Below are 27,408 nucleotides of genomic sequence, written 5' to 3'. Positions count from 1 at the left end.
GCACTTGGGAAGTACAAGTCGGCAACATATACAGTCCCTATCCAACAGTGGGCTCACAGTCTAAAGGGGGGAGACAGAGAACAAAACCAAACATACTAACAAACTAAAATAAATAGAATAGATATGTACAAGTAAAATAAATAAATAGAGTAATAAATATGTACAAACATATGTACATATATACAGGTGCAGTGGGGAAGGGAAGGAGGTAAGATGGGGGATGGAGAGGGGGATGAGGGGGAAAGGAAGGAAGGGGCTCAGTCTGGGAAGGCCTCCTGGAGGAGGTGAGCTCACAGTAGGGCCTTGAAGGGAGGAAGAGAGCTAGATTGGTGGATGGGCAGAGGGAGGGAATTCCAGGCCTGGGGGATGACGTGGGCCGGGGGTCGATGGCGGGACAGGCGAGAACGAGGCACGGTGAGGAGATTAGCAGCAGAGGAGCAGAGGGTATGGGCTGGGCTGTAGAAGGAGAGAAGGGAGGTGAGGTAGGAGTCCAGGGTGAGGAGTTTCTGCCTGATGCACAGATTGATTGGTAGCCACTGGAGATTTTTGAGGAGGGGAGTAACATACCCACAGCGTTTTTGGACAAAGACAATCCGGGCAGCAGCATGAAGTATGGACTGAAGTGGGGAGAGACATGAGGATGGGAGATCAGAGAGAAGGCTGATACAGTAGTCCAGACGGGATAGGATAATCAATCAATCAATCAATCAATCAATCATATTTATTGAGCGCTTACTATGTGCAGAACACTGTACTAAGCGCTTGGGAAGTGCAAATTGGCAACATATACAGACAGTCCCTACCCAACATTGGGCTCACAGTCTAAAAGGGGAGACAGAGAAAAAAAAATACCAAACATACTAACAAAATAAAATAAATAGAATAGATATGTACAAGTAAAATAAATAAATAAATAAATAGAGTAATAAATATGTACAAACATATATACATATATACAGGTGCTGTGGGGAAGGGAAGGAGGTAAGATGGGGGGATGGAGGGGGGACAAGGGGGAGAGGAAGGAAGGGGCTCAGTCTGGGAAGGCCTCCTGGAGGAGGTGAGCTCTCAGCAGGGCCTTGAAGGGAGGAAGAGAGCTAGCTTGGCGGATGGGCAGAGGGAGGGCATTCCAGGCCCGGGGATGACGTGAGCCGGGGGTCGATGGCAGGACAGGCGAGAACGAGGTATGGTGAGGAGATTAGCGGCGGAGGAGCGGAGGATGCGGGCTGGGCTGTAGAAGGAGAGAAGGGAGGTGAGGTAGGAGGGGGCGAGGTGATGGACAGCCTTGAAGCCCAGGGTGAGGAGTTTCTGCCTGATGCACAGATTGATTGGTAGCCACTGGAGATTATTGAGGAGGGGAGTAATATGCCCAGAGCATTTCTGGACAAAGATAAATCCAGGTAGCAGCATGAAGTATGGATTGAAGTGGAGAGAGACACGAGGATGGGAGATCAGAGAGAAGGCTGATGCAGTAGTCCAGACGGGATAGGATGAGAGCTTGAACGAGCAGGGTAGCGGTATGGATGGAGAGGAAAGGGCGGATCTTGGCAATGTTGTGGAGCTGAGACCGGCAGGTTTTGGTGACGGCTTGGATGTGAGGGGTGAATGAGAGCGCTGAGTCGAGGATGACACCAAGGTTGCGGGCTTGTGAGACAGGAAGGATGGTAGTGCCGTCAACAGAGATGGGAAAGTCCGGGAGAGGGCAGGGTTTGGGAGGGAAGACAAGGAGTTCAGTCTTGAACATGTTGAGTTTTAGGTGGCGGGCAGACATCTAGATGGAGATGTCCTGAAGGCAGGTGGAGATGCAAGCCTGGAGAGAGGGGGAGACATATTTATTACTCTATTTTTTTATTTATTTATTTTACTTGTACATATCTATTCTATTCATTTTATTTTGTTCGTATGTTTGGTTTTGTTCTCTGTCTCCCCCCCTTTAGACTGTGAGCCCACTGTTGGGTAGGGACTGCCTCTATATGTTGCCAATTTGTAGTTCCCAAGCGCTTAGTACAGTGCTCTGCACATAGTAAGCGCTCAATAAATACGATTGATGATGATGATAATCTGAGTGTCATCAGCGTAGAGATGATACTTGAAGCCGTGGGAGCTAATGAGGTCACCAAGGGAGTGACCTTCTAGAATGTGAGCCCGTTGTTGGGTAGGGACCGTCTCTTTATGTTGCCAACTTGTACTTCCCAAGCGCTTAGTACAGTGTTCTGCACACAGTAAGTGCTTAATAAATACAATTGAATGAATGAATGAATGAGTGAATGAGTGTAGATGGAGAATAAAAGTGGACCCAGAATTGAAACATGAGGAATGTTCACAGTTAGGGGGTGGGAGTGACAAGTGCAGTTCCTACCTTGCATAAAATAGTGCATCAAACTTAATGGCCTTTGGCTTATCACTTCCTGCAACTGCAGCCAGATTCATTCATTCATTCATTCAATCAATCATATTTACTGAGTGCTTACTGTGTGCACTAAGTGCTTGGGAACTACAAATCGGCAACATAACAAAACAGAAATACCATCAGAATAAATAGAATTATAGCTATACACATCATTAATAAAATAGAACAACAGATAGGTAAAAAATATACAAAGATGAATATTTGTGTAGATATTTGTATAGATAGCCAGATGTACAGATGTACAGATAGGTTCTAAGTGAAGACCAAATGATAATACATATTGTTTTCTTCTTTATATTTTCATGGTGACTGATTCACTAATACTCTGTTGTTTGACTCTGTGTTTGACTCTGTGGGAGCCAGACTTGCAGCTCCCACTGAGCTACTCACAACCCAGATACTGGAAGTGAAACAGGGCCATGCTTTTGCTGTGGCTGGGATGGAAAAAAAAGGTAAGCTAAAGACCCTGGCATTAATTTGACCCCTGGACCCCACTTCTTGAGACTGTTTTTAACATTGACGACCCCAATCTACTTCCTAAACTAACACCCTTAAGAAACAAACATGACCCCCAGCCTTCTGCTTATCACATCCTACCACAGTGGAGGGGTCACCATCTTAGCTATTGGAGAAAAAAGAAAACTGGAGAAGAAAGGAAATTGCACTGTCATCCCAAATTGCCAAAAAAAAACAAACCCAGGCAAATTATTTGGTAGTAACAGATCAGTGCATATCTGGTAGAAGGCCCATGTTACGGTCAACAAGAATAGTGTAAGGAGGTGGAAACGAGACATAGGTTGCTGTTCACTGTCCTCCAAAGGAAACACAAAGAAATCCCAGACCCAAAGAACCCCTTAGGCTGGGGATGCCATGCCGGTCCTGCTCATTAAGGACCTGAACACTGGATGAGTTATCACCTTGTGGTAGGAAAACTCTATGTGTGTTTTGGGTGGGGTATAGCTGTGTTTGTTGCTATAGTTGAATCTTTGATTTTCAATTGACTGCATGATATATATTAAAATATATAGTTTCTAAGTTGTGGTGATCATTCCCACAGGTGACCCCAATATATGAATTTCAGATAAAAAGTTGGCCACTCAGGACTCAACAGGGAGGCAGAGGAGCCCATGGAAGAGACCTCTGAGAATGAACTTGCTAACCATTTAGTAGGTGATAAACACTGTTTTAACACTGGGGTAGATAAACGTTTATCAGATTTGACAGAGTCTCTGTCCTAAATGGGGCTCCATGCTTTAAGTCCCCATTGAACTGAGGCCAATGTCACACAGCAAACCTATTTGGCAGAGCCAGGGCTAGAACCCAGGTCCTTCCGACTCCCAGGCCCATGATCTATCCACTAAGCCATTCTGCTTCACTTAAGGTGTACGTTCAATAAGTTGTTCTGATGCTATTATTTGTAAGTATTTGTAAGTCTGCTTTCCCTATTAAAGAGTAAATTCCTTGTTTCAGAGAACGAATCTTTACTTTTGCTGTACTTTACAAGTCCTTAGTATAGGGGGCATTCAATATATACCATTAATCCTACTATGACACACCCATTTTAAGTGATATTAAATAGAAGTTAGCTACCCTACATTGTAACCTCTCTGATTTTTAAAGTGGATGCATTGGTTCTGAAATACAATGAATGCTTTGACTTAAGACACAGTTTTCAGGAACCATGAGTCCAAGGTACGTCCTGAACTTTGTGGTTTTAATTAGTAACAAAACCATGCTTATAATTTGGGGATTTAATTTCATTCCAACCTACATGTGCCCAAAAATTATTGATTCGTTATCATCATTTTTAGTCATTTTTTAATTGGCTATTAATGTCGTGGATATCTTAATGGACAAAGGAAGCTTTGAGCTCTCTAAATAAATTCAACATCTCCCCAAACACAGTTGTACTTCTTTTTTCATTTTTTTTTGATAAATGTTTTCCCTGGAGTTTCATGCCTATATTGATCAGTCCCAGGAGTCTCCTTGGAAGAGAGGGGATAAAATGAAGGATTACCAGAGAGGGGGGCATTTTGTTACTTCAGGTAATAACAGAGTCGCTATCTCAATGAAAGCACAATATCTGAAGGCAAGTAAACAAGCAATCTAGAAAAACTAAATTTAGTTTCTTCATTTCACCAGCATTCACAGGAATCACTGACCTTTCTTCTCAAAGGTGTTAATAAATTCATGATCAACTAATTTATAAAGAGATAAATTCTTCACCAGGTAATAAGGTTCAGTAACCATGATGATATTTTTCAGCTCTTTTGGTGGTACAGTACATTCAGGAATCAGAAGATACCTATTTGCGTGAAAAATCAAAATAATATTTTTTCCATAGCAAAAAATCCATTAGGGCCATGCCTATCAGTCCCCAGAAGAAACTGGGTTTGTCTGAGTATTTAAAAAGCAGATTTTAAAAAAAATCAAGATTTCTTTTTCCCCATCCAGACTGTAAACTCACTGTGGGCAGGGAATCTGTCTACTAATTAGTTGAAAAGCAGTGTGGCTCAGTGGATAGATCACTGGCTTGGGAGATAGTAGGACCTGGGGTCTGATCCCAGATCTGCCACTTGTCTGCCATGTGATCTTGGGCAAGTCACTTAACTGCATCAGCCTTCTCTCCGATCTCCCATCCTCGTGTCTCTTCCTACTTCAATGCATACTTCATGCTGCTGCCCGGATTGTCTTTGTCCAGAAACGCTCTGGGCATGTTACTCCCCTCCTCAAAAATCTCCAGTGGCTACAAATCAATCTGCACATCAGGCAGAAATTCCTCACCTTGGGCTTCAAGGCTCTCCATCATCTCACCCCCTCCTACCTCACCTCCCTTCTCTCCTTCTACAGCCCACCCCACATCCCCCGCTCCTCTGCCGCTAATCTCCTCACTGTGCCTCGTTCTCGCCCATCCCGCCAGCGACCCCCGGCCCACGTCATCCCCCTGGCCTGGAATGCCCCTCCTCTGCACATCCACCCAGCTAGTTCTCTTCCTCCCCTCAAGACCCCACTGAGAGCTCACCTCCTCCAGGAGGCCTTCCCAGACTGAGCCCCTTCCTTCCTCTCCCCCTTGTCCCCCTCTCCATCCTCCCCATCTTACCTCCTTCCCTTCCCCACAGCACCTGTATATATGTATATATGTTTGTACATATTTATTACTCTATTTATTTATTTATTTTACTTGTACATATCCATTCTATTTATTTTATTTTGTTAGTATGTTTGGTTTTGTTCTTTGTCTCCCCCTTCTAGACTGTGAGCCCACTGTTGGGTAGCGACTGTCTCTATATGTTGCCAACTTGTACTTCCCAAGCGCTTAGTACAGTGCTCTGCACACAGTAAGCGCTCAATAAATACGATTGATTAATTGATTGATTGACAACTTCTCTGGGCCTCAGTTACCTCATCTGTAATATGGGGATTAAGAGTGTGAGTCTCATGTGGGACAAGACTGTCCAACCTGATCAATTTACATCTACTCCAGCACTTAGAAAAGCACAGTCCATACCAAGTGCTTAACAAGTACTGTAATTATTAACTGTTATATTGTATTCCCTTAAGCACTCTGTACACTGTGAGTGATTGATTCTTCCTACTACACTTCTTCATTTAGATAATCAATTGGTGGCATTTGAGTGCCTATTGTGTGCAGAAAACTAGTGAGGTCTTCGGAGAGTACAATGGAGGTTTAAGGCATGGTTTCTGCCCCCAAGAAGCTTAATCAATTGGAGATATTTAAAATTAGTGGAGGCAGAAGAGAAAAATGGAGATGCAACTGAAACCCTTAGTTCCCCCTCGATGACACTGCCGACTTCTCTACTTACAAAACTGAAAGCATTAGGCGTGAGCTCCCAGTAGTCTCCCCTCGCCTTCCCAACTTCCTCCCACCCCCACATCTAGTCTCTCATACTTCTTGGCCTCCACTGCTTTCAAAATCTACCCTCTCTTCCTGTGCCTCTGACCCCAACATCCCTATTCACTTTCTAATAATATTCTTCATGTCCAAAACAAAACACCCCATCCTCCTTCCCAAACTTTCTCCTCCCTGCAGAACTGTCCCATCACTATAGACAACACCAGCACCCTACCTGTCTCACAAGTGCATAATTTTGGTGTTATCCTCAACTCATCATTCTCATTCAACCAATATATTCAGTCTGTCACCAAATCCTGTCAGTTCTTCCTTCACAACGTTTCTAGAATCTACCTCTTCCTCTCCATCCTAACTGCTACCAAGTTGATGTACTTATATCACTTTGTACCTTTGGTAGTCACCTCACTCTCTGCCCCACAGCACTTCTTTATATATCGGTGAATTATTTATATTAATATTGGCCTTCTCCTCTAGACAGTAAGCTCTTTGTGGGAATCAAATGTGTCTACTGACTCTGTTGTATTTTATGCTCCCAAGCGCTTAGTGCAGTAAGTGCACTAGGCCTTCCCTGACTGAGCCAGGCATTCCCAGACTGAGCCCCTCCTTCCCCTCCCCCTCCTCCCCTTCTCCATTCCCCCTGCCTTACCTCTTTCGCCTCCCCACAGTACCTGTATATATGTATATATGTTTGTATGTATTTATTACTCTATTTATTTATTTAATTTGTACATATTTATTCTATTTATTTTATTTTGTTAATATTTTTTGTTTTGTTCTCTGTCTCCCTCTTCTAGACTGTGAGCCCACTGTACGGTAGGGACCGTCTCTACATGTTGCCAACTTGTACTTCCCAAGCGCTTAGTACAGTGCTCTGCACACAGTAAGCACTCAGTAGATACGATTGAATGAATGAATGAATGAATGAACTGGATTGATCCATCTTGACTACTTCATCACCTTCCTAGCTGACCTTCTTGCTCTAGTCTTTTCCTTCTCCATTTCATACTTCACTCAGCTGCCCAAATCAGTATTCTAAAAAAATCATTCTCTGCACTCCTTGAAAACCTCTGTCTCCTTCAGACTCCTCATCATTGACACTCAGTTTTATCACTCCTACTTAACTTCAGTCATTCTCCATTAGAACCCAGCCCACATACTTCACTCCTCTAATGCCAACCTACTTATCTCATTTTCATCTCCCTTGAACTCCCTCCCCCTTCATATCCAACAGACTACCACTCTCCCCATCTCAAATCCCTACTGAAATTATCTCCTCCAAGAAGTCTTCCCTGATTCACCTCTCTTTTCAACATCCTACTCACCCCCCTCCCATCTGTATCATCGATGAACTTAGGTCTGTACCCTTTAAGCACTTTGAAGCTCACACCTCACTCCCACAGCACTTTTGTACATGTCCTTATATGCTGTTGCTTCCCCCACAGGATTGTAAACCCCTACAAGGCAGGGATCATGTCTACCAACTCTACTGTATTGTACTCTTCCAACTACTTAGTTCAGAGCTCTGGACCCTACTGCACCACCAAGCTAAATGCCCCATTTCTCTCCCCCGTTCAGATCTAAACTCCAAGAGAAACAGGGATCCTAGTGGATTGACCACGAGCCTGGGAGTCAGAAGGACCTGGATTCTATCCCATTACTGCCATTTGTCTGCTGTATGACCTTGGGCAAATCACTTAAATAAATTTCCTGTGCCTCAATTACCTCATCTGTAAAATGGGGATAAGACTGTGGGCTCCACTGACATGGACTTTGTCCAATCTTATTAGCTTGTATCTACCCCTGCACTTACTACATTGTGTCTGGCAAGGAAGCAGCGTGGCTTAGTGGAAAGAACACAGGCTTGGGAGGTTCTAATCCCGGCTCCGCCACTTATCAGTTGTAGAACTTTGGGCAAGTCACTTAACTTCTCTGTGCCTCAGTTACTTCATCTGACAAATGGGGATTAAGACTGTAAGCCCCACGTGGAACAACCTGATTACCTTCATTCATTCATTCAATTGTATTTATTGAGCACTTACTGTGTGCACAGCACTGTACTAAGCGCTTAACAAATACCATCATCATTATTATTATTATCTTACCAAATACTACAAAAAACAGAACCAAAAAAACCAACCTCCTCATAAGGGTTGAACACATTTTCTGTATTCACTTCCTCTCCACAAACTCTCTTCTTTGGCCCTCAACAATCCGGTTTCTATATCCTTTATTCGACTACAATTGCCTTCTCCAAGATCATCAACATCATCATTTCCTTCCCAAATCTAAACAACCCCACCTCACCTCCAAAGTACGTTCCCTCTACACAGGTGCTCACACCAGAGCACTGTTGGTAGAAATCCAAGGACCAGGCTTATTTCATGTGTGTCTGTTTACTGTTGTATTGTACTCTCCCGAGTGCTTAGTACAGTGCTCTTTACATTGTATGTGCTCAATAAATACAATTTAGTGAAAATCCACTTCAAGTACATTCTTACCCAGTAGGTCTCTACCTCCACTCTGCTAAGCTAATTGATTCCTATGCCCACTGCCTGCACCAATTACTCCATACTTTAAACTCCCTCCATAACCCCCACATCCCCATCACACTTCTCAGAACCGGTGACCTTGACAACTGCTTTGTTGACAAAGCTAGTATATGCTATCAAGTGTGACCTCTCCCATATTTCCCTTTCACTTCCCCAGTTCCCTCCTACCCCTCCCATCCACTCTCATCAATCCCAGAGGTATCAAAAGATCTCCCCACTGGTTCTGAAATCCATCTCCTCTCCCTGCAACTCCAACCATCCCTGCACACCTTCTAATTTTTGCTCACTTCTTTCCTCCTTGATCACTACCTTCCCCTGCTCATCCTCCACTGGCTCCTTACCCTCTGCTTTCTAACACAACCACCTGCCAAACACACCCAGCTGTTTCCTATCAAAAAAAAAAAAGGATCAGTCCCTCAACTCCATTGCCCCCTCCAGCCTGCATCACCTGCTGTTTCTACTTCCTCTCCACCAAATCTCTCCTTGCTCTCCAATCGGGCTTCCAGTCCTTTCACTCCATCTTTATTAATGATGTGCATATAAGCTATAATTCTATTTATTTAGACGGCTTTGACACCTGTCTACAAGTTTAGTTTTGTTGACTCTCCCCCCCCTTCTAAACTGTGAGCCTGTTGTTGGGTAGGGACCATCTCTATATGTTGCTGACTTGTAATAATAATAATAACGATGGCATTTATTAAGTGCTTACTATTTGCAAAGCACTATTCTAAGCGCTGGGGAGGTTGCAAGGTGATCGGATTGTCCCTCGTGGGGCTCACAGTCTTAATCCCCATTTTACAGATGAGGTAACTAAGGTACAGAGAAGTTAAGTGACTTGCCCAGTCATACAGCTGACATTGGCGGAGCCGGGATTTAAACCCATGACCTCTGACTCCAAAGCCCATGCTCCTTCCACTGAGCCACGCTGCTTCTCTACTTCTCAAGCGCTTAGCACAGTGCTCTGAACACAGTAAGCGCTCAATAAATACGACATTGAATGAATGAATGAACGAATCTTCAAAGCCTTCTGAAATCTCATCTACTCAAGGACACCTTCCTTGATTAACTTCTAATCTCCTCACCCTATTTAGCCCCCTACGGTCATTCCAGTACTTCCACTTCACCTAAGTGTGGTGTCCCAGTCCACCACACCACACTATACCACACAGCAGTTATTTACACATCTTTAAACCCTGTAGCTTCCCTCTATCTGAAATTTATTTTAGTTCCTGACTACATTATAAAATCATCAGTCACCAGAATGTTTACTAACTTCATTGTACTCTCCCAAGTGCTTAGTATAGTGATTGGGACAGAGTAGGTGATACCCAACTACAGTTACTGATTGACTGATGAAATGAAGGCAGAGGGTTTATACAACCAATCTAACTGTTGCAGGGATGCAGCTTGGCCTATGTAAAAGAGTATGGACCTGGGAGAGAGATGCCCTGGGTTCTAACCCCAGCTCCATCACTTTTCTGCTGTGTGACTTTAGGTGATTCACAATTTCTCTATGCCTCAGGTCCCTCATCTGCAAAATGGGGATTCAATACCAAACAAAACTATTTCTCCTTCCTTATTGACACCCATGCCCATCATCCCCATCAGCTCTTCCATACATTCAACTCCCTTCTCAGGCCCCCAGTTCCTCCCCCTCCTCCTTCCCTCATCCCAAACGATCTGGCCTCCTACTTCATTAATAAAATTAAATCCATCAGGTCTGACCTCCCCAAAGTCACTCCCCCCCGTTCTCCAACCCCCCGGCTCTCAACACTCTCTGCTACTCTCCCATCCTTCCCAGCAGTATCCTCAGAGGAGCTCTCCTCCCTCCTCTCAAGTGCTACTCTGGCCACCTGTGCTTCTGACCCCATTCCCTCTCATCTCATGAAATCTCTCGCTCTGTCCCTTCTCCCCTCAACTTCCATCTTCAACCGCTCCCTTTCCACTGGTTCCTTCCCCTCTGCCTTCAAACATGCCCATGTCTCTCCCATCCTAAAAAAAACCCTCTCTTGACCCCACCTCACCTTCTAGTTATCACCCCATCTCCCTCCTACCATTCCTTTCCAAACTCCTTGAACGAGTCATCTACACGCGCTGCCTCGAATTCCTCAACACTAACTCTCTCCTCGACCCCCTCCAATCTTTCTTCTGTCCCCTCCATTCCACGGAAACTGCCCTCTCAAAGGTCACCAATGACCTCCTGCTTGCCAAATCCAATGGCTCCTACTCTATCCTAATCTTCCTCGACCTCTCAGCTGCCCTCGACACTGTGGATCACCCCCTTCTCCTCAACACGCTATCCAACCTTGGTTTCACAGACTCCGTCCTCTCCTGGTTCTCCTCTTATCTCTCTGGTCGTTCATTCTCAGTCTCTTTTGCAGGCTTCTCCTCCCCCTCCCATCCCATCTTTTAGACTGTGAGCCCACTGTTGGGTAGGGACTGTCTCTATATGTTGCCAACTTGTACTTCCCAAGCACTTAGTACAGTGCTCTGCACACAGTAAGGACTCAATAAATACAATTGATATGATTGATGATGATCCCCTTAATGTGGGAGTTCCTCAAGGTTCAGTTCTTGGTCCCCTTCTGTTCTCAATCTACACAAACTCCCTTGGTGACCTCATTCGCTCCCACAGCTTCAAATACCATCTCTACGCTGATGACACCCAAATCTACATCGCTGCCCTGCTCTCTCCCCCTCCCTCCAGGCTCACATCTACTCCTGCCTTCAGGACATCTCCATCTGGATATCTGCCCCCAACCTAAAACTCAACATGTCCAAGACTGAACTCCTTGTCTTCCCTTCCAAACCCTGCCCTCTCCCTGACTTTCCCATCACTGTTGATGGCACTACCATCCTTCCCGTCTCACAGGCCCGCAAACTTGGTGTCATCCTCGACTCCGCTTTCTCGTTCACCCCTCACATCCAAGCCGTCATCAAAACCTGCCTGTCTCAGCTCCGCAACGTTGCCAAGATCCGTCCTTTCCTCTCCAACCAAACCGCTACCCTGCTCGTTCAAGCTCTCATCCTATCCTGTCTGGTCTACTGTATCAACCTCCTCTCTGATCTCCCATCCTCTTGTCTCTCCCCACTTCAGTCCATACTTCATGCTGCTGCCTGGATTGTCTTTGTCCAGAAATGCTCTGGGCATGTTACTCCCCTCCTCAAAAATCTCCAGTGGCTACCAATCAACCTACGCATCGGAGGCAGAAACTCCTCACCCTCGGCTTCAAGGCTCTCCATCACCTCGCCCCCTCCTACCTCACCTCCCTTCTCTCCTTCTACAGCCCAGCCCGCACCATCCACTCCTCTGCCGCTAATCTCCTCATCGGGTATCATTCTCACCTGTCCCGCCGTCGACCCCCGGCCCACGTCATCCCCCGGCCTAGAATGCCCTCCCTCCGCACATCTGCCAAGCTAGCTCTCTTCCTCCCTTCAAGGCCCTACTGAGAGCTCACCTTCTCCAGGAGGCCTTCCCAGACTGAGCCCCCTCCTTCCTCTCCCCCTCCTCACCCTCTCGAACACCCCTGCCTTACCTCCTTCCCTTCTGCACATTACCTGCATATATGTACGTATGTTTGTACATATTTATTACTCTATTTATTTATTTATTTATTTATTTTACTTGTACATATCTATTCTATTTATTTTATTTTGTTAATATGTTTTGTTTTGTTCTCTGTCTCCCCCTTCTAGACTGTAAGCCCACTGTTGGGTAGGGACCGTCTCTATATGCTGCCAACTTGTACTTCCCAAGTGCTTAGTACAGTGCTCTGCGCACAGTAAGCACTCAATAAATACAATTAATTGATTGACTGATTGATTTTCTCCCTCCTATTTAGACTGTGCCCCTTGTGGGATCTTTTACAGTACTTGGCATGTATTGTATTGTGCCAAACACTACAACATTATGCTTAACAAACTCAATACTCACTGGGTCTCATTCTTGCCTGTCTGCCATTGACCCCTGGCCCATGTACTACCTCTGGCCTGGAATGCCCTCCCTCCTCACATCCACCAAACTAGCTATCTTCCCCCCTTCAAAGCCCTACAGAGAGCTCAACTCTTCCAACAGGCCTTCCTAGACTGAACCCCTTTTCCTCTGCTCCTCCTCCCCTCCCCATCGCCCCTACTCCCTGCCTCCGCTTTACTACCTTCTCCGCCCCACAGCACTTGTGTACATTTGTATAAATTTATTATCCTATTTCTTTTACTAATAATGTGTCTATATAATTCTATTTACCTATTTTGATGTTATTGACATTATTGTTTTGCTTTGTTGTCTGTCTCCCCGTTTTAGACTGTGAGCCCATTGTTGGGTAGGGATTGTTTCTATCTGTTGCCAAACTGTACTTTCCAAGTGCTTAGTACAGTGCTCTGCACACATAAGTGCTCAATAAATGACTGAATAAATGAATAATCAATCAATCAATCAATCAATCGTATTTATTGAGCGCTTACTATGTGCAGAGCACTGTACCAAGCGCTTGGGAAGTACAAATTGGGATCACATAGAGACAGTCCCTACCCGATAGTGGGCTCACAGTCTAAAAGGGGGAGACAGAGAACAGAACCAAACATACCAACAAAATAAAATAAGTAGGATAGAAATGTACAAGTAAAATAAATAAATAAATAAACAGAGTAATAAATATGTACAACCATATATACATATATACAGGTGCTGTGGGGAAGGGAAGGAGGTAAGACGGGGATGGAGAGGGGGACGAGGGGGAGGGGAAAGAAGGGGCTCAGTCTGGGAAGGCCTCCTGGAGGAGGTGAGCTCTCAGCAGGGCCTTGAAGGGAGGAAGAGAGCTAGCTTGGCGGATGGGCAGAGGGAGGGCATTCCAGGCCCGGGGGATGACGTGGGCCGGGGGTCGATGGCGGGACAGGCGAGAGCGAGGTACAGTGAGGAGATTAGTGGTGGAGGAGCGGAGGGTGCGGGCTGGGCAGTAGAAGGAGAGAAGGGAGGTGAGGTAGGAGGGGGCGAGGTGATGGAGAGCCTTGAAGCCCAGGGTGAGGAGTTTCTGCCTGATGCGCAGATTGATCGGTAGCCATTGGAGGTTTTTGATGAGGGGCGTGATATGTCCAGAGCGTTTCTGGACAAAGATAATCCGGGCAGCAGCATGAAGTATGGATTGAAGTGGAGAGAGACACGAGGATGGGAGATCAGAGAGAAGGCTAGTGCAGTAGTCCAGACGGGATAGGATGAGAGCTTGAATTAGCAGGGTAGCGGTTTGGATGGAGAGGAAAGGGCGGATCTTGGCAATGTTGCGGAACTGAGACCGGCAGGTTTTGGTGACGGCTTGGATGTGAGGGGTGAATGAGAGAGCCGAGTCGAGGATGACACCAAGGTTGCGGGCTTGTGAGACGGGAAGGATGGTAGTGCCGTCAACAGAGATGGGAAAGTCAGGGAGAGGACAAGGTTTGGGAGGGAAGACAAGGAGCTCAGTCTTCGACATGTTGAGCTTTAGGTGGCGGGCGGACATCCAGATGGAGATGTCCTGAAGGCAGGAGGAGATGCGAGCCTGGAGGGAGGGGGAGAGAGCAGGGGCAGAGATGTAGATCTGGGTGTCATCAGCGTAGAGGTGATAGTTGAAGCCGTGGGAGCGAATGAGGTCACCAAGGGAGTGAGTGTAGATTGAGAACAGAAGGGGACCAAGCACTGAACCTTGGGGAACTCCCACAGTAAGAGGATGGGAGGGGGGAGGAGGAGCCTGCAAAAGAGACTGAGAAAGAACGACCGGAGAGATAAGAGGAGAACCAGGAGAGGACGGAGTCTGTGAAGCCAAGGTCAGATAACGTGTTGAGGAGAAGGGGGTGGTCCACAGTGTCAAAGGCAGCTGAGAGGTCGAGGAGGATTAGGACAGAGTATGAGCCGTTGGATTTGGCAAGCAGGAGGTCACTGGTGACCTTTGAGAGCGCAGTTTCCGTGGAATGAAGGGGACGGAAGCCAGACTGGAGGGGGTCGAGGAGAGAGTTGTTGTTGAGGAATTCTAGGCAGCGCGTGTAGACAACTCGTTCAAGGAGTTTGGAAAGGAATGGTAGGAGGGATATGGGACGATAACTAGAAGGTGAGGTGGGGTCAAGAGAGGGTTTTTTTAGGATGGGAGAGACATGGGCATGTTTGAAGGCAGACGGGAAGGAACCAGTGGAGAGTGAGCGGTTGAAGATGGAAGTTAAGGAGGGGAGAAGGGATGGAGCGAGAGATTTCATAAGATGAGAGGGAATGGGGTCAGAAGCACAGGTGGCCGGAGTAGCACTTGAGAGGAGGGAGGAGAGTTCCTCTGAGGATACCGCTGGGAAGGATGGGAGAGTAGCAGAGAATGTTGAGAGCCTGGGGGTTGGAGAAAGGGGGGAAGAGACTTTGGGGAGGTCGGACCTGATGGATTTAATTTTGTTAATGAAGTAGGAGGCCAGATCGTTGGGGGTGAGGGAAGGAGGAGGGGGAGGAACTGGGGGCCTGAGAAGGGAGTTGAATGTACGGAAGAGCTGGCGGGGGTGATGGGCATGGGTGTCAATAAGGGAGGAGAAATAGTTTTGTCTGGCAGAAGAGAGGGCTGAGTTAAGGCAGGAAAGGATAAACTTGAAGTGAACGAGGTTGGCATGGTGTTTAGACTTTCGCCAGCAGCGTTCAGCAGCTCGAGCATAAGAGCGAAGGAGGCGGACAGTGGCAGTGATCCAGGGCTGTGGGTTAGTGGTGCGAGAGCGGCGAAGGGAAAGGGGAGCGAGCGAGTCTAGCTGAGTAGAAAGGGTAGAGTTGAGAGCAGTAATCTGATCATCAAGACTGGGTAGAGAGGAGAGGGCGGCGAGGTGGGGTGTAACAATAACAATTATTATTATTTGGACGGGGATGGGAGCAGGATGATGGAGAGATAATTAGAAAATGCATTAAGATCTCATATCCACCCGGCATTTATCACGGTATTTCTACATATACCGTGTATGTGCTCTAGTAATAAAAATAATAATTGATAAGTGCTTACTATGTGTCAACCACAAAACTTATGTGCTTAGTTTGTCTTCCCCAGGATACTGCAAGCTCACTGTGGACAGGGATTGTCTGTTTACTACTTGTCCTGTACTCTCCCAAGCGCTCAGTACAGTGCTCTGCACATAATATGTGCTGAATAAATACAGATGAATTAATAAATATACTGTGCATTGGGGAAGATAGTCCCAGCTAGATTGGACATAGTACTTGTCTCACATGGGGCTCATAATCTTAATCCCCATTTAACACACAAGGTACTACTAATAATTAATAATTATGGTATTTGTTAAATGCTTACTCTGTGCCAGGCACTGTTTTAAATCTGGAATGGATAAAAGATACAGTCCCACACAGGGCTCACAGTCTTAATTACCATTTTCTAGTTAAGGTGACTGAGGTGCAGAGAAGTTAAGTGGCTTGCCCAAGGTCACACAGCAGATAAGTGGCAGAACCAGGATTAGAACCTACGATCTTCTGACTTCCAAGCCTGTGCTCAATCCCCTAGGCCATGCTGACTGAGGCACAGAGAAGTTAAGTAACTTGATCAAGGTTACACAGCAGCCAATGGCAGGGACAGGATTAGAACCCAGAACCTTTGGACTCCCAGGTCCGTGCTCTATCCACCATACCAGAAGCAGCGTGGCTTAGTGGAAAGAGCACGGGCTTGGGTGTCAGAGGTCGAGAGTTCTAATCCCACCTTCGCTGTCAGCTATGTGACCTTGGGCAACTCACTTCACGTCTCTGTGCCTCAGTTACCTTATCTGTAAAATAGAGATGAATACTGTGAGCCCCACGTGGGACAATTCATTCATTCATTCATTCATTCATTCATTCAATCATACTAAGCACTTACTGTGTGCAGAACACTGTACTAAGCACTTGGGAAATACAAGTTGGCAACATATAGAGACGGTCCCCTACCCAACAGCAGGCTTACAGTCTAGAAGGGGGAGACAGGCAACAAAACAAAACATATTAACAAAGTAAGATAAATAGAGTAAATATGTACATGTAAAATAAATAAATAAATAGAGTAATAAATATGTACAAACATATATACATATATACAGGTGCTGTGGAGAGGGGAAGGAGGTAAGGCGGGGGGACGGGGAGGGGGAGGAGGGGGAGAAGGAGGGGGAGAAGGAGGGGGCTCCGTCTGGGAAGGCCTCCTGGAGGAGGTGAGCTCTCAGCAGGGCTTTGAAGGGAGGAAGAGAGCTAGCTTGGCGGATGTGCGGAGGGAGGGCATTCCAGGCCAGGGGGAGGACGTGGGCCAGGGGTCGACAGCGGGACAGGTGAGAACGGGGCACAGTGAGGAGACTGGCGGCAGAGGGATGGAAGGTGTGGGCTGGGCTGTAGAAGGAAAGAAGGGAGGTGAGATAGGAGGGGGCGAGCTGGTGGAGAGCCCTGAAGCCGAGGGTGCGGAGTTTTTGCCTGATGCGTAGGTTGATTGGTAGCCACTGGAGATTTTTCTGAGGATCTTGCATCTACCCCATGGCTTAGAACAGTATTAGTACACAGTAAGCGCTTAACAATTATCATCATCATTAGTAGTATACTGCACTGTTTCTCATATAAAGTAACGGGGTGGATATAATACTAGCACTCACAACCTATTTTATCCAGGAGAGGAAACTAGGACTTCAAGAGGTTACGTGATTTGCCCAAACCGGGTCTCCTGTCTTCCAGCTCTGTGGCTTTTCCAGTACGTCTCACCCTGGTAAGGCCGCAGCCTGTCCCTCTGCGCAAGAATAATGTGTTATCTACATGTCCTAGTTTTCCACTGGAAGACATTTAAAACTGCAGACTTGGTATTGCGTAGTAATCGGCAGCAAGTTCAGAAACAATAATAATGCGTTATCTACGTGTCCTAGTTTTCCACTGGAAGACATTTAAAACTGCCGAATTGGCACTGCGTAGTAATCGGTATTAAGTTCAGCAGCGAGTGAGGGTGCTGGGACAGGGGCACGAAGAGACGGCTGGAGCCCATAGCATTATGGGAAATGTAGTACCGGCCCCCAAACGCGTGCGTGCAGGACGGCGCACGCAGATTCCCGGAGCGCGCATGCGGCCTGGCCTTGCCCCGCCGGGGAGCGTCGCCGTAGAGCTATCCCCAAGATGCGTACGGTTTGGAGGGATTTATTCACTCATTCCATTGTATTTATTGAGGGCTTACTGTGCGGGGGGAATTGTATTAAACTCTTGGAAAGTACAATACAGCAAATAAAAGATTGGTAGTTCGGCGACGTAGTGGGCCCGTGGCACCCAGCTCGGCCGGTGGACTCAACCTGTGGTTGTAGTAATGCTTTTCCACTTGCTGCTGGTGCCGGGACTCGTCGTGTCCCAAGTTGGATTTCTCGCACACCATAAGTACCGCGGCGTCTCTCGTAGCCTGCGCAAGACGGACAGGCCCCCCCCGCCCCCCCCCCGCCCTTCGCCGCCACCCGCGCCGGTCGGGGCCGGGCTACCCCTACCTGTCTTCCGGCCGAGCCGCCGGGACACTGAGGCGCCCGCTCTTGTCGGCCCGCCTTCTGCGACTACCGCGCATGCTTAGTGCGGCAGGGAAACCCCCGCTAAACCCACGTGGGCTTCCGCCCTTTTCCCGTAATAATAATGATGGCATTTGTTCAGTGCTTGCTATGTACCAAGCACTGCTCTATGCGCGGGGGTATATACAGGGTGATGAGGTTGTCCCACATGGGGTTCACAGTCTCAATCATATTTTACATATGAGGTAACTGAAGCACAGGGAATTTAAACGCCTTGCCCAAAGTCACACAGCTGGCAAGTGGCGGATCTTGGATTAGAACCCACAACATCAGATTTCCAAACCTGTGGTCTTTCCAAGGCCCCTTCTTCTCCCACTCCCCCAGACTCACCGGAAAATGAGGAGGTGTCGGTTTTCTTCTCGCCCCCCAATGTCGCTTTCGCACTATCCCTCCTCCCTCTTCCCTTTCCTTCCCTTCCTTTGAAGCCCACATTATTCGCCTCTACCACCCCCTCCAGATTCTTGTAGCCATCATCTACCACCCCCCGGCCCCACCTCCAATTTCTTTAACGATTTTGACCCCTTCCTCACCTTCCTTCTCTCCTTTTCCATGCCCACTCTGATCCCCGGAGACTTCAACATCCACATGGATATCCCTGATGACTCCTCTGCTGCCTGCCTTCTATCTCTCCTCGATGCTGCCAACCTCTTGCTCCACCCCACCTCACCCACTCACCAGCTTGGTCATACCCTCGACCTCATCATCTTCTACTGCTGCACTGTGTCCACCCTCACCAACTCTGAAATCCCTCTCTCTGATAATAATCTTCTCACCTGCCTCCTCACTCACACTCCTTTCCCCTGTTAATCCATATTACTCCCTCACAGAGATCTCTGCTCTCTTGACCCCATCCATCTTTCTGAACGCCTCACACCCCACCTTGCCTCCCTCTCCTCTCTACCCAGTCTTGATGATCAGATTACTGCTCTCAACTCTACCCTTTCTACTCAGCTAGACTCACTCGCTCCCCTTTCCCTTCACTGCCTTCGTACCACTAATCCAGAGCCCTGGATCACTGCCACTGTCCACCTCCGTCGCTCTTATGGTCGAGCTGCCGAACGCTGCTGGCAAAAGTCTGAACACCATGCCAACCTCGTTCACTTCAAGTTTGTCCTTTCCTGCTTTAACTCAGCCCTCTCCTCTGCCAGACAAAACTATTTCTCCTCCCTTATTGACACCCATGCCCATCATGCCCGCCAGCTCTTCTGTACATTCAACTCCCTTCTCAGGCCCCCGGTTCCTCCCCCTCCTCCTTCCCTCACCCCCAACGATCTGGGCTCCTACTTCATTAACAAAATTAAATCCATCAGGTCTGACCTCCCCAAAGTCACTCCCCCCTGTTCTCCAACCCCCCGGCTCTCAACACTCTCTGCTACTCTCCCATCCTTCCCAGCAGTATCCTCAGAGGAGCTCTCCTCCCTCCTCTCAAGTGCTACTCTGACCACCTGTGCTTCTGACCCCATTCCCTCTCATCTCATGAAATCTCTCGCTCCGTCCCTTCTCCCCTCCTTAACTTCCATCTTCAACCGCTCACTCTCCACTGGTTCCTTCCCGTCTGCCTTCAAACATGCCCATGTCTCTCCCATCCTAAAAAAACCCTCTCTTGACCCCACCTCACCTTCTAGTTATCGCCCCATCTCCCTCCTACCATTCCTTTCCAAACTCTTTGAACGAGTTGTCTACATGTGCTGCCTCGAATTCCTCAACACCAACTCTCTCCTCGACCCCCTCCAGTCTGGCTTCTGTCCCCTACATTCTACGGAAACTGCACTCTCAAAGGTCACCAATGACCTCCTGCATGCCAAATCCAACGGCTCATACTCTATCCTAATCCTCCTCGATCTCTCAGCTGTCTTCGACACTGTGGACCACCCCCTTCTCCTCAACACGCTATCCGACCTCGGCTTCACAGACTCCGTCCTCTCCTGGTTCTCCTTTTATCTCTCCGGTCGTTCATTCTCAGTCTCTTTTGCAGGCTCCTCCTCCCCCTTCCATCCCTTTACTGTGGGGGTTCCCCAAGGTTCAGTGCTTGGTCCCCTTCTGTTCTCGATCTACACTCACTCCCTTGGTGACCTCATTCACTCCCACGGCTTCAACTATCATCTCTACGCTGATGACACCCAAATCTACATCTCTGCCCCTGCTCTCTCCCCATCTCTCCAAAGTCGCATCTCCTCCTGCCTTCAGGACATCTCCATCTGGATGTCTGCCCGCCACCTAAAACTCAACATGTCCAAGACAGAACTCCTCGTCTTCCCTCCCAAACCCTGCCCTCTCCCTGACTTTCCCATTACTGTTGACGGCACTACCATCCTTCCCATCTCCGCTCTCTCATTCACCCCTCATATTCAAGCCGTCACCAAAACCTGCCGGTCTCAGCTCCGCAACATTGCCAAGATCCGCCCTTTCCTCTCCATCCAAACTGCTACCTTGCTCGTACAAGCTCTCATCATATCCCATCTGGACTACCGCATCAGCCTTCTCTCTGATCTCCCATCCTCGTGTCTCTCCCAACTTCAATCCATACTTCATGCTGCTGCCCGGATTGTCTTTGTCCAGAAACGCTCTGGGCATGTTACTCCCCTCCTCAAAAATCTCCAGTGGCTACCAATCAATCTGCGCATCAGGCAGAAACTCCTCACCCTCGGCTTCAAGGCTCTCCATCACCTCGCCCCCTCCTACCTCACCTCCCTTCTCTCCTTCTACAGCCCACCCCGCACCCTCCGCTCCTCTGCTGCTAATCTCCTCACCATGCCTCGTTCTTGCCTGTCCCGCCATCAACCCCGGGCCCATGTCATCCCCCAGGCCTGGAATGCCCTCCCTCAGCCCATCCACCAAGCTAGCTCTCTTCCTCCCTTCAAGGCCCTACTGAGAGCTCACCTCCTCCAGGAGACCTTCCCAGACTGAGCCTCTTCCTTCCTCTCCCCCTCGTCCCCCTCTCCATTCCCCCCATCTTACCTCCTTCCCTTCCCCACTGCACCTGTATATATGTATATATGTTTGTACATATTTATTACCCTATTTATTTATTTTACTTGTACATATGTATTCTATTTATTTTATTTTGTTAGTATGTTTGGTTTTGTTCTCCGTCTCCCTCTTCTAGACTGTGAGCCCACTGTTGGGTAGGGACTGTCTCTATATGTTGCCAACTTATACTTCCCAAGCGCTTAGTACAGTGTTCTGCACACAGTAAGTGCTCAATAAATACAATTGATAGATTGATTGATTGATTCCACTAAGCCGGTGCTCTGGGTGGGTCACGGATGTTTCTGCCTCAAATAAAAATCCACCCGAAACACCCCCGCCCCCGCCCATGTCCAAGAAAAGTATTACGGCATTTGCTAAGCGTTTACTGTGTGTAAGACACGGTTTTAAGCGATGGGGTAGATAGGAAATGATCAGGTTGTACATAATCCCTGTCCACATGGGGCTCATAGTCATAGGAAGGATTGATTTAATCCCCATTTTACAGATAATAATAATAAGAATACTAAACGCTGGGGTGGTTACAAGGAGATCGATTGGACACAGTCCACGTGGGGTTCACAGTCTCAATCCCCATTTTACAGATAAGGTAACTGAGGCACAGAGACGTTAAGTGAATTGCCCAAAGTCACACTGCAGACCAGGGGCAAAGACAGGATTAGAACCCAAGTCCTCTGACTCTCAGGCCCGTACTCTTTCCATGAGATCATTTTGGCAAAGAAATCACTCGGTGGATCAATGAGGCCTTCCTCCCGTAACTGGGAGGCCTTTTCTTCAACCGTTTTACCTCACATCAATCAAGCTGTAGTGTTTCACACAGTAAGTGCTCAATGAATACTGTTGAATGAACTTATTGTTTGCTAATTCTGTTTTTTAATATTTTCCCAAGCCCTTACAGCTCTGCATCTACAGAGTGCTCAATAAATACTATTGACTGATTGATTTATTTAGTGCATATTCCAACTGAATTAGTAGATGTGATACCTGCCCCTAAGTTTCCAGTCTAGGGCAAAAATACTCAGACTTAACCTAGACCATAAGCCTGGACCAGAAATGTTTTTTCTAGTATTGCTATCAGTGCTTATGCCAACAGGGATCAGTCATTTCATTCATTCATTTATTCAGTCAGTCATATTTATTAGATTAATCATATGCCATTAAACATGAAATGTATTCAGATTTTCTAAGACAGAGAGCTATTTTCTGTGACAGTAATAATACAGGTAAAACAAAATGGGAAGAAAAACCCCTTGACCCTCATGAAAAAAATTCTATAGGTATATAGGTCTTTAGTTAAAAACAGTTCATTAGTGTCATATGATTTAGTTTTTATATTCCAAATCATTATTATGATGAATATGATTGATTTATTCCAAAAATTCATTTCAATCAAGATTTTGTTTGCAATTAAAAGTTGGATTTTATTTTATTTGGTTTTTGCTTCATTTTAGTTCTTGCTGCTGAACTTCCATTAAAGCATTCTTGATTGATAGGGGAGAGTACATGGGAGAGTACAACAGATCTGATCCATGCCCACAAGTGGTTAAACTCCAACAAGGGAGACAGACGTATTATAATTTAGAAGTAGGAAGAAATGCTTAAATAGCAGAGTATGGGAACATCACCAACTACTCTCAAAAGGTCCAATCCCTCTGAAAGCGGGACATATGATCATTGCTCACCTCTCTTCTGCCATGGGTGAGCAAATCCTTGGGAAATCTTCCCCCTTCCCATCCAAGTTCCCAGGGCCCCAGCTCCTGACATGCCTCGTGCACACCAGGCTATGGGGATTTAAGGTGCTGGGCAGAAAGACACAGCATGGCCTTCTGCCATGGGGGTTGGGGGGCAGGAGTGGTGTGGATACAAGACAGGCTGGCCTGGGGTATTTATGGGGCTGATTTGGTGCCCAGCCAAACATTGGTCACATTTTTCAGAATTATGAAACTTTATATTAACCCATTCCCTGAAAATAATAATAATGATATTTGTTAAGCATTTACTGTATGTAAAGCACTGTCCTAAGCACTGGGGTACATACAAGATAATCAGTTCAGGAACAGACCCTGTTCCATGTGGGGCTCCAAGTCGAAGTAGGAGGGAGAACAGGTATTGAGTCCCCATTTTATAAATGAGGAAATTGAAGCACAGAGAAGTGAAGCAACTTGCCCAAGGTCACACAGCAAACAAATGGCAGGGAACCCATGCCCCCGACTCTCTGACCAGTGCCCTGCCAGTGCCGTGCTGCTTCCCAAAAGGTATCAAGAAAGAATACCACTCTTTTTGTGACACGAATGAGTAGGGCTTGAGTCATGGAAGACAAAACTTGAAAGTAAATCAGGCTATAAGACTGTATACACTGACATTGTCACTTTTCTTTTTGTTACAATGAAGTAGCAATACACTGAAACTACAAGGATATTTTATTAAATGTAAATCGTTATATCAATCCCTGATACAAGTCTTAATGAAAGGCCCTGGAAAATAAATACAAAATGTTAGAATTTCTTCTGCAGCCTCTGACTGGATGTGTTTGTTGATTCAGGCCCTGGGATCCTATCAAGGTAAACCTTGCAACAGGAGCCCCTAGTGACTGGTTGGGGAAACAGGCTGAGAAATCCGGGCATCTCTCCATTGTCCCATAAAAATATAAGGATAATAGTCATTATGGTGTTTATTACGTGCCAAACACTATAGTAAGCATTGAAGTAGACACAAGTTTATCAGCTCAGACACAGTCCCTCTCCCATAAGTCTAAGTAGGAGGGGGAACAGGTATTGAGGTCTAGAGAAGGTAATTGACTTACTCCAGGTCAAACAGCAAAGTGCTAGAGTTGGAATTAGAACCCTGGTCATCTGATCCCCATGTCTGTGCTTCTTCTCTGGGCCTCAGAGGCCGAGAGCTGCAGGGGTCAGCAGGAAGACCCGAATGGACTGCCGATGCCGTGAGCTGGTTGGAACACCCAGTACCCACCCTTGCAGTCGATCCCTGGTGAACCCCCAGTGAAATGTGGTGTGGAAGGAGAAGAGCAAGAAGGATGATCTCCACGGGATCCGGCTCACCCCTGAACCTGCCAACTTCCAATTCATACCCATGGACTTAGATTGATAAAGAAGTCACTGTTCTTTCACAACGGGAGTATTGACAGCTTGTTAAATTTAGAACCTCACCAATTAACTAGTTGTACCAAAGTGGTTACTGTGTACTAAGAACTGTACTAAACTCTACAAGATGATGAGGTCCCACTTGGGGCTGGGGGGCTCAAAGTCTAAACAGAAGGGAGAACAGGATTGAATTCCCATTTCACAGGGAACTGAGGCACAGAGAAGTTAAAGGAATTGCTCAAGATCATAAGGCAGTTAAGTGGTGGAGGTGGAATTAGAACCCAGCTCTTCTGACGCCCAAGTGCATGTTCTTTCAACTGGCATACTGCTCCTCCACACTGATTGTGTGTGTGAGGGAGAGAGAATGAGAAAGGGAAGGAGGAAAAAGAAAAATAAGGATGCTGAAGAAATCAGTCAACCCTTAACATATGCTTTCACTGTAATAATAATAATAATAATAATGGCATTTGTTAAGTGCTTACTATGTGCCAAGCATTGTTCTAAGCACTAGGGGAATACAAGGTGATCATGTCCCACGTGGGATTCACAGTCTTAATCCCCATTTTACAGATGAGAGAACTGAGGCACAGAGAAGTTAAGTGACTTACCCAAAGTCACACAGCTGACGATTGGCAGAGCTGGGATTTGAACCCATGGCCTCTGACTCCCAAGCCCGGGCTCTTTCCACTAAGCCATGCTGCTTCTTTCACTATGCTTTTGGAAATAAAATCTGATGACTTCCTAGTGTTGGGAAGCAATGTGGCCTAGTGGAAAGAGCCCTGGTTTAGTAGTCGGAGGAGTTGGGCTCTAATCGTGGTTCTACCAGTTGTCTGCTGTGTGACCTTGGGCAACTCATTCAATTTCTCTGTGACCCAGGGTGACCCTGGGGTATTGGCCATCTCAAGGTCAAATGCTATATCATGGCTGTCTGAGCTAGCAGGCAGAACTTGGAAGTGAGGGTGAGATACCATCCCCTGCAACCAAAACTATTCGATTGACAGCCCAAGCTGGGAATACAGAAAGTGTCCCTCACCCCCATGCCAATCAAATCAGGTATGGAGGAGGGGGGAGGGCAGAGATTGGATAAACTAAGGCCGGAAGCTGGAATGGCCTAGGAGCACATGTGATAAATACCTGCGGCCTCTAGCCCTCTATGTGGAGGATCGAGACTTGCAGCAGATGGCTGCAGGATGCCACTGTTTAGAGCGTGAGAAGCCCACTCTGCCTGCACCGAGTAAGGAGCCATGGGATGGATAGGGGAGTCAGGGTACCGTCCCACTGGACGCTCGTGGAGTTGGAAGCCAGGTGCTTCGCCATGGGAATGTAATGAATGAATGGATTCCTCCCAAGTGGAAAATACTCGTGGGTGGGATCTAGGGGCTTCCCCCCCATGGGTGTGTAACTCAAGTGGATTCCCCCCGAGTGGGAAGTGCACATGAATGCAAACAAACTGTATGGGAATTCTGCCTGGGTGGGACCTGGGGGTTCTGTCACGCGTAAGAAATGATTTCATTTGTGCCTCCTGTTAGGGAAGCTCTATTATTACTAATTGATTCCATTCCTTCCGAAAGGGAAGTTCAATTCATTGCGCCTAAACAATTAAATAATTCAATTCACCTCGCAGAATAAATTTCATATAAAACTCATGCTTTCCATCTCCTCTCTCTCTGTCTCTCTCTCTGTCTCTCTCTCTCTGTCTCTCTCTCTTTGTCTCTCTCTCTGTCTCTCTCTCTCTCTCTGTCTCTCTCTCTCTGTCTCTCTCTCTGTCTCTCTCTCTCTCTCTCTCTCTCGCCGCGTCGATTACCGAATGAACCCGTCCCTGGACGGAGAGGAGAGGAGGGTGAGGGGGGAAGGGAGGGAAGGATCCGGGGTGAGCCAGGGTCGGGCTGGCCAGGGCGGTGGGGCTGGGTCCTGGTGCCCTAAGCGTGCGGGGCTCTGAGGCTATCCCATGGGGGGCCGCGACAGGCCTGCGGCAGGGGGGTTTTGGGGGCTACTTCATTAATAAAATTAAATCCATTAGGTCCGACCTCCCCAAAGTCACTCCCCACCCTTCTCCAACCCCCCGGCTCTCAACACTCTCTGCTACTCTCCCATCCTTCCCAGCAGTGTCCTCAGAGGAGCTCTCCTCCCTCCTCTCAAGTGCTACTCCGGCCACCTGTGCTTCTGACCCCATTCCCTCTCATCTCATGAAATCTCTCGCTCCGTCCCTTCTCCCCTCCTTAACTCCCATCTTCAACCGCTCACTCTCCACTGGTTTCTTCCCCTCTGCCTTCAAACATGCCCATGTCTCTCCCATCCTAAAAAAACCCTCTCTTGGCCCCACCTCACCTTCTAGTTATCACCCCATCTCCCTCCTACCATTTCTTTTCAAACTCCTTGAACGAGTTGTCTACATGCGCTGCCTCGAATTCCTCAACACCAACTTTCTCCTCGACCCCCTCCAGTCTGGCTTCCATCCCCTACATTCCATGGAAACTGCCCTCTCAAAGGTCACCAGTGACCTCCTCCTTGCCAAATCCAAGGGCTCATACTCTGTCCTAATTCTGCTCGACCTCTCAGCTGCCTTCGACACTGTGGACCACCCCCTTCTCCTCAACACGCTATCCAACCTTGGCTTCACAGACTCCGTCCTCTCCTGGTTCTCCTCATCTCCTCGGTCGTTCATTCTCAGTCTCTTTTGCAGGCTCCTCCTCCCCCTCCCATCCCCTTACTGTGGGGGTTCCTCAAGGTTCGGTTCTTGGTCCCCTTCTGTTCTCTATCTATACTCACTCCCTTGGAGACCTCATTCGCTCCCACGGCTTCAACTATCATCTCTATGCTGATGACACCCAAATCTACATTTCTGCCCCTACTCTCTCCCCATCCCTCCAGGTTCGCATCTCCTCCTGCCTTCAGGACATCTCCATCTGGATGTCTGCCCACCACCTAAAACTCAACATGTCCAAGACT

The 27,408-nt window shown here is 47.3% G+C and overlaps 1 protein-coding gene across 1 annotated transcript in view; it reads right to left on the bottom strand.

The window, feature by feature from the left end:
- Positions 1-23,990, bottom strand: part of LOC119946662 (ribonuclease P protein subunit p40-like) — a 38,109-nt gene extending 14,119 nt beyond the window's left edge. Inside the window, 5 exon segments of the mRNA XM_038768080.1 lie at positions 4,566-4,712; positions 18,110-18,194; positions 18,197-18,358; positions 22,343-22,361; positions 23,880-23,990. Of these exon segments, the coding sequence (XP_038624008.1) occupies positions 4,566-4,712; positions 18,110-18,194; positions 18,197-18,358; positions 22,343-22,361; positions 23,880-23,990 (524 nt within the window).
- Positions 23,991-27,408: the final 3,418 nt, after the last annotated feature.

Source organism: Tachyglossus aculeatus, chromosome Y2, assembly GCF_015852505.1.
Source record: "Tachyglossus aculeatus isolate mTacAcu1 chromosome Y2, mTacAcu1.pri, whole genome shotgun sequence".
NCBI lineage: Eukaryota > Metazoa > Chordata > Mammalia > Monotremata > Tachyglossidae > Tachyglossus > Tachyglossus aculeatus.
The sequence above is the reverse complement of the archived record's forward strand: the minus strand, read 5'-3'. Positions and strand labels throughout refer to the sequence as shown.